The following is a 7937-nucleotide window of genomic DNA, read 5'->3' as shown; positions in this document are numbered from 1 at the left end:
AGTCTATTAAGCAGTAGTTGATGTCACTATGGACTTAGATGAGTCTCCAAAAGAAACAATGAATAAAAGGAAGAGAAGATGGGAGAGAAAAACAGTAGATTCCATATATTTAAGGGTTTGGAAAGAGTTAAAACATATCAAAAGAGATGCTGAAAATCTACTTTGTGCTCCTTGTGATTTATAGTCTTCTAATGGCAATGTAGACACCTGTTACCTCCTGGCCTCTGGGCTCACTCTGAGTTTGATCACTGGAACATTTTTCATTATCCAGGTACTCTTGTACTACACATTCTTTGCATTGAAGTGTTGTTTTCAAAGACTTCACGATACTATCCTTTCCTCATCCATGTGTAATAAAATTAGTATATGATTCTGGCATCTCTATTAATTTGTAAGATCCTTGGGAGCAGAGACAATGTCTTTTCATTGAATAAATAGATGAATAAACTTATTGTCAAATATGATTTTTCCACAAGGCTTACCAAAGTGTGCAACACACACATTATGAAATTTAACTATTTGCTAAATGACTAACTTGTAGGTGTTTGGGGGTGGTGCTGGGGTTCAGGAGGATGACCACTTCTGAATTACAGATTGTTCCTTTCTTAGGCATAAGTGTCCAGGGCTAGCTGTCAATGAGTTTCAGTTATCAACCAGAATTTTCCCAATGAAATTGGGAAATTACTGCAGATTACTGTGGATTTAGTAAAACCAGGTATAGACATATCTGATTCCCAGAGTCAAAAGTGATGGGTAAGGAAGATCATTACACAAAAATAGTTTACTAATAATTCTGAATTCTCTCCCCTTTCCTGCTGAAGAATCCATGAGAGAAGTAAATCAGTCATCAACCCTGGAATTCATCCTCCTGGGAGTTAATGGTCAACAGGAACCAGATTTCTTCTTCTTCTTTCTTCTCTTCTTCTTCTCCTTCTCCTTCTCCTTCTTCTTATTTGTTTACCCCATCACACTGATTGGAAACGTGCTCATCATCTTGGCCATTTACTCTGACATTCACCTTCACAACTCAATGTATTTTTTCCTTGCCAACCTCTCTTTGGTTGACATCTTCTTCTCATCTGTAAGCATCCCTAAGATGATAGCCAGCCATCTCTTGGGCAGCAAAATCATCTCCTTTGGAGGATGCCTAACACAGAAGTATTCCATGCTTGCCATGGCTAACACAGACAGCCATATGTTGGCTGTGACTGCATATGATCGAGCTGTGGCCATCAGCTGCACACTCCACTACACAACAATTGTGAGTCCAAAGTCTTGTGTCCTGCTACTTGTTGGGTCTTGGGTGGTTGGAAACACCAATTCCCTCCCCCGCACTCTGCTCATAGCTAGTCTGTCCTTCTGTGACAACCACGAAGTGGCCAACTTCTACCGTGACATTGCCTCTTTGCTCAAGCTGTCCTGTTCTGACATCCACCTTAATGTGAAGATGATGTACCTGGGGGTTGGTGTTTTCTCTGTGCCACCGTTGTGCATTGTTATCTCTTATATTTGGTTTTTTTCCACAGTCTTAGGGGTTCCATCCACCACAGGTGTGCTCAAAGCCTTCTCCACTTGTGGTTCTCACCTCAGAGTTGTTTCTTTGTATAATGGGATAATCATGGGCATGTATTTATGTCCTCTGACTAGGTACAGTCTAAAGGATGCAGTGATAACTGTGACGTACATGGCAGTGACCCCAAAGTTAAATCGTTTCATCTCTAGTCTGAGAAATCGGGACACGAAGGCTGCCCGGTGGAAACTCTTCAGCAAGAGGATCTCCTCATGCCGGGTGAGGGCTCGCCTCGGAGACTGCAACATGCACTTGAAAGTCCGCCCTCAACGTAATTCCCTCCAGGAAGCTACCTTTGACCTTGGCAGCCAGAAAATTCTTCTCAGAAATATTGGAACAAATTGATATTTCACTGAGATTATCACTTTTAACACATTTTAGCTCTTTTTGGCAGAGTGGCAGCATAAGAATATTGGGCACATGTGCCAGTGCTTCTACTGACTAACAGAATAAAGTTGGGAAAGTCTGAAGCTTGTGTACATATCAGAATAATAATACCTGCCCTGTCTCTATCCTTGGGTTTGAGGATCACAATAGCTCATGCTTTAAATGCTATAAATCACTATACAAAGGTCAATTTTTATTGGACTATTATGTTTAAGCACCTCTACTTTGTGTCAAATTATGAAGGCAAAAGCTGTCTTAATATACCACACTGTGTATCTCACAGTCTTGATCATATAAGATGCATACAATAATTATTGGTGGAAGTGGAATAAATGTATGAAAATATTCATATTTGAAATGGAATCTGTTAGTGATTAGACATAGACTGGACTTTATTTTCCCATACAGATCAGTTAGAATCCATTCTGTAAACAGAAATCACCCAGTATTTTTAAACAAAAAGATTTAAAACAGAGAATTAGATACTTAGTTGTATTCTGAAAGAGACTAAAGGTGAAAAACGTTCTACTATAACTCAAAAGTTATTAACTGTAGAAATATGTTACTTCTACTAGGACTAGGGGTAGAAAAAGGGAAGAGTGGTGCTATCAGAACCTAGGAGTTCAGAGGAGGGATGACCACATATCCGATCCCCAAATCTCTGAGGGGAGCTGCTAAACAGCTGCCATTTGGTCATTATTTAGTGAGGCGACCCAAACTTTTATTTTTCAGGGGTCTGAAACTGCCATAGTACTACTTTTTTATTTTTGTTACCGCAGGTTTTATTAATCTTTGCTATTGGACATGGAAATATTAAGAAGCACCCGAGACATGGTTGTGATCCTTGCCCCTCATTGTGTAGCAGCAACACAATGTCCTGGGTAATTGGGATCAGTCACTCAAACCAGTGGAGAAATAGCTTTTTTTTCCCCTGAATGATTCATAGAGAAATGCCACAATTTGGCTGATCTTAGCAGCATAATTTTAAGTTTAAAAAGTGTATATCCAAAGATTATTACTGATAAATTCTTATAAGGCTATAAATAACTAACACGATTTTTTAAAAAACCACTTTCTAGGATAGATACCATAAAAGTGCATTAAAAACAAAAGCGAGGGGAAGATGAATATAGGTTCAAGACTAGAAGATTCGTAAGAGCAGACACAAGGGAATGAAAGTGGGGCTACAATTAGTTGATGTAGGCTATTACTAAATTCTAATTTTCAGGTCGGATGGTGGATCAATGAGTGTTAACAATGTATCCTTATGAATAGATCAACAGATTGATGATTGATGACAGACAGATAGACACAGGAAATAAATAAAAGCTCTACACGAAACAATGATAAGAATTAGTCTTGAGCCAAGGATTAGATAACTAGAAAATGGTAAGGGAAGAGTGTGGAGTAATGAGACCAAGAGTTTAATTAGGCATTTCACAGAGCAATCTGGAGAAGAGAAAGTGAGGATAAAGACAATATAGATGAAAAGGTGATGTGGAAATAGAAACAACATAATATAGGAATAGCAATTGTCTGCTCGTGTCTACCTTAGTGCTGCCCCACTCATGTCTGTGGGCAGCAGTGTTCACTGGCCCATGGTGGCTTAAGCACTGCCCAACCCAAGATCATCAGTGGCAGCAGGGACCAGCACATGGCGGCCCAATCTTTGACACTACCCAAGTCCCCCACCAGTGGTGGGGGCACATGGCACTTGCCCAAGGGCCATGCAAGAGCCCCCAGCCTCTCTGCTCCCTCCTTGGCCTGGCAGGGGCACTGGGGAGGCAGTAGCAATGGTTGACCTAACCCCTAATAGACACAGTGCTCTGGGGCTGTGATCTCAAAATGCTACCAGCCATGCCACCCAGGGTTCCCGCTAGTGGGGCCCTGCCAAGATTTCTCACCAAAGCCACACCACGGGCACAGTCTCCAGTCAACTCTCTCTGTCAGTCCAGCAGCCTGCTACATTGGAGGGTCCCTTACACAGCTCAGACTGCAAAGTGCACGGGAGAAGGGTTAAGCCGAGGGTCATCTCCTCTGTCCCTTCTCCACATGCAGATACCTTCCCTAGGTGCCTCTGATCCCACAGAGTGGGGTGCATCTCTTCCCTCCCCCTCACTTTGGGAGCCTCCTGTCACCTTCATATTGATTCCCAATGTTCTCTTTTAGATCACCAATCTGAAAGTGAATATCCACTGAACACTTTCGATCTGCTTCATGAAAGCAGTGTGTGCAAGTCTGCTTTTAGCCCTCCACCTGGGCCCCTCCTCCCAGGAGACACACTTTCTGATTTTGGTATTAATATTTAAAAATGTTTAAATGTCTCTTTGTTGTGTGTCTTTTTCTATAACTTAAGCTTAGGCCAGTCATCCTCACACATTCCCAAGTCACTCAGGGAGGCTGGGATTGGCATCCAGCCTCTTGCATCTAGAAGAGCAAAGAAAGGAAGAACTCTTGTCTGTGCTGCCATTATTCAAAATTTAAGTATACTTAGAATTTATCATGCTGCTCAAAAATGATTCTCTTTAATAACTAGGCTAGCTCTAGTCTAAACCAATAAGAAATCACATCACAAAAGTTCTAAATATACCAATGTTGGGCCAAACTACAGTTCTATTGGGTCTTTGCTAGACTTAATTGCTGAAAATACAATATTCTCTAAGGCATTTTACAACCCAGGGAAACTACTAATATCTGAAGATGGGAAAAAGGGAAAAATATAAACATTTCCCCCAGCTTCTAAGTAATTTCATGAAACATTTGTTCAATGATAACTCTACAGTAAATTCTGTGGTAGGCTGTAGAGAAATAGAACTGAAAGACATCTTTTGTCCCAGACCAATTTACAATGCAGTGGGGAAGACAGATGGCTGGACCAAAAATTCAAAAGGATGGGTAAGCACTGAGATATAGGGGCAGGTAAGAAGAACATTAGTTCTGGGGGAATGAAACATGAACTGCACCTTCAAGGAGGAGAAGGGGATAGTCACAAACGGAAAAGGACTATTTCCTTCCTGGTCAAATCAGTAGCTTTCAAAAGGTTAGGGAAGGGAGACCAGCCAGTGGGATGCCAGAAAGGTGGCCTGATGTGGATGAAGAGTGAAACCAAAACTGGGAGCTGCACCTGTACCGTATGACAAGGGAGGGCTGAATGGGGACAAACTTACCTGCCTTGACGAGGCATTGGGGCATCGGTCCATTTTCCTGGAAGTGTGACATCGTAAGCAAAAAGGTGACAAGATCATATGTAGATTTTAGAATCATTCCTGTGAGTAAGTGAGAAGGAAAAATCAAATGGTGTCAGAGCACAGGCAAGGAGACACACTGTGAAAGGAATCTTATGAGCAAAGGGCTAAAACCAATTTTGTAGTATTTTAATTATGCCCAATGTTGTTTAAACAGACCTTTTTAAACTTAAAAAGTGTATAAAAACATTTTTACTGATCTCTGATTCCTGATTCTGAAACTCCTACATGTTGTAAGTCTACAACAAATCATCAGCCCCATGAATGAGAAATATATTCCAATGAAGTAAGCCAAAGAAACAAGATAAAAACTAGATAAAGTCACCTGCAGGATTTTCTAATGTTTGTTGTCATCCTGAAGCTTCCAGCTTCTAGGACAATGATTCAGGTTTCCTTTATCCTGACACCCAAAATTATGTCTCCTCTGTTGGGCATAAGAATATCTAGAGTTACATGTAGGTGACCATAATGTGTGGCGAAGCGTGGACCCTGCTGGCATGATCACAATGACCCTGTTTGCATCCAATACAGTGCTCCACTGTTAACCTGTAAATAGATACATTTGCTTTCTAGACAAATTCTAAGAGGCCACAGAAACCGGCTTCTTAGCCATATGGAATAATCCACAGGTGAATTTCTTTCAGGATAGACCAAAACTGATGTAGACAATAATCCTGACACATTGTGATCCTTCAAGCCAGACCAAAAAGAAAATCTGGGATGCAAGGCTTCAACAGAAGAGAAATGCGGGCTGATGCCATGCTGGCAGTTGGTGGACCTGCTCTATCTCTTCTGGGGAGACGAGCCCAGTGTGGGCCATGGTCAACTCGAGTTGAAGTAAAGACCTCCTCCTCGGTGTGCATGTGCTTGGTACAGCTATGCCATGCTCATAAGTACCCTAAAAACTACAGGGAAAAAAAAGGTAATACATGAAGTGTACGTGCCCAGCAGGCACCGCTCTAGAACCACGCAGGCTGGGTTCAAAGCCTGGCTGGGCCACTCCCACCTGTGTGACCTCAGGAATGCTCTAGGGCTTAACTGTCCTTTTACCCAACTTGTGAAAAGAAGTGAGCAGAACCCGCCTGCCAGGAAGGGATGTCATAGGGGGCAGCATCCAACCTGGTCTGGGCCCCGTGCTCCCTTCTCGGAAACCCTCGCAGCTGGGCTGGCGATCCCTGTGGCAGCGCAGAGGCAGGGGAGAGGTCCCCGGAGGAGCCTGGCAGGATCGGGGCTGTCCCCGGGCTCGGCCTCCAGCAGGCCCTGCCACCGCCTGTGACGGGGGACAGGGCGGCCACACGGCCACAGGCAGCCCGCGCGGGGCCCTGGCCCGGGCGCCCTGGAGCCCGCAGCGCCGGCGCCCAGGCGGGAAGGGCTCTGGCCCGGGGAGCCCCACGGTTCCCCACAGTCGCACGCGGTGGCCCATCTCGTGCCAGACACCTGCCGCCAGCAGCAGGAGCTGCCCTTTGCCCTTTGGCGCCTTTTCTCTGCGCCCTGGGCTGGGCCCCGCGCTCGCCCCCCGCGTTGGCCGCGGCGTGGCCTCTCTCTGTCACCGGTTCCATTGGGACGTCACAAGCGCCCCGCTGACCAGTGCTTGCTCGGTCTCCGGGAGAGCTGGGTGCTCGGAGAGGTCTCTCCAGTTCTTCTGCTCTCCAGAGACACATACTGCACAATTTGCCCTAATGGGCAACTGGCTGAGGAAGCTGAATCTCCCCACCCTCCGCCGGGCCCCGCCGGGCCGCCATCCCCCCTTCCCTGTCGCCCGCGATGTCCCCGCGCCGGTCCGCGCCCACCCCGCGGCCCCTGCGCCCCCCTCGCGGCCCGTCCGCAGGCCGCCCGTCCCCAGTGGGGGTCGCCGGCCTCTGTCCGGGGGCTTCTTCATAGCCCCCAGGAGGGATGCTCCTCTCCCGAGGGCGCGCTACCCCCTGGGGACCCTCCCCAGCACAGCTTGGCTGGAGGCCCGAAAGAAGCCCGCGCTGTCTCCTGCCTCCTCCATCAGGGCCACCATCCGACGGTACAGAGCCGTCAGGATCCCGCCGCTCCAGCGACGCCAGGTGACCCTCCTGCCTTCACCACGGGGGCCGGAGGTCAGGGCTACCAGGCCTCTAACCTCCAGCCACCTCCCCATGTCTTGCCAGGAGCAGAAGCAGGAGAGGGCCCAGGTGACAGCAGAGCAGCAGGAGGAGCAGGAGGAAGAGCCCGAGGAAGAGCAGGAGCCAGAGCAGGACCCCGCGCGGGCGGCGGCGGAGGATGTCGCGGAGACCCCCGGGCTGCACGGGGAGACGGGCCCTCCCGGCGGCGGCCAACCACCAGCGCCACCAAGGCCCCGCTCTGCAGCCTCGCTCCAGGCGCCCGTGTCTGGGTCACAGGCCGAACAGAGTGGGGGCTCTTCGGCCACCAGGCAAAGGCCCCTCAAGAGAAAAATGCCCATGCCACCGCTGCTGCCACTGCCACCACCTGTGCTGGGGCCACTGTCATGGCACAGAGGTGAGCTGCCCCCACCTGCGAAGCTGCCTGCCATCGCCGCGGAGGAAGACCGAGGCGCCTTGGGGGAGAGCATCGGGGATCAAAGAAACACCAAGGTCGTGCGGGACAAAGCAGAGGCCTGGGAGGATAAGACACAGGCCCTGGGAAGCTGCGGGGCCACCCAGCCTGCCCCCGCTCTCTCCCCTGCTGCTCGGATGGCCCCCTCCCAGCCCCGGGCCTCTCCTGACCCCGACCCAGGTCCTCCCACCCCT

The 7937-nt window shown here is 47.8% G+C and overlaps 1 protein-coding gene across 1 annotated transcript; it reads left to right on the top strand.

Moving 5' to 3' along the window:
- The first annotated feature begins 826 nt into the window (after positions 1-826).
- LOC123620218 (olfactory receptor 1A1-like) lies at positions 827-1915 on the top strand. The gene has a single exon (XM_045525265.1). It carries the CDS (start codon positions 827-829, stop codon positions 1913-1915), a length of 1089 nt encoding a protein of 362 aa, XP_045381221.1.
- Positions 1916-7937: the final 6022 nt, after the last annotated feature.

Source organism: Lemur catta, chromosome 15 (genome assembly GCF_020740605.2).
Source record: "Lemur catta isolate mLemCat1 chromosome 15, mLemCat1.pri, whole genome shotgun sequence".
Classification (NCBI taxonomy): Eukaryota; Metazoa; Chordata; class Mammalia; order Primates; family Lemuridae; genus Lemur; species Lemur catta.
The sequence above is the reverse complement of the archived record's forward strand: the minus strand, read 5'-3'. Positions and strand labels throughout refer to the sequence as shown.

Coding starts and splice junctions, on each gene's coding strand:
- LOC123620218 (XM_045525265.1), top strand. CDS start 827: ATGAGAGAAGTAAATCAGTCATCAACCCTGGAATTCATCCTCCTGGGA.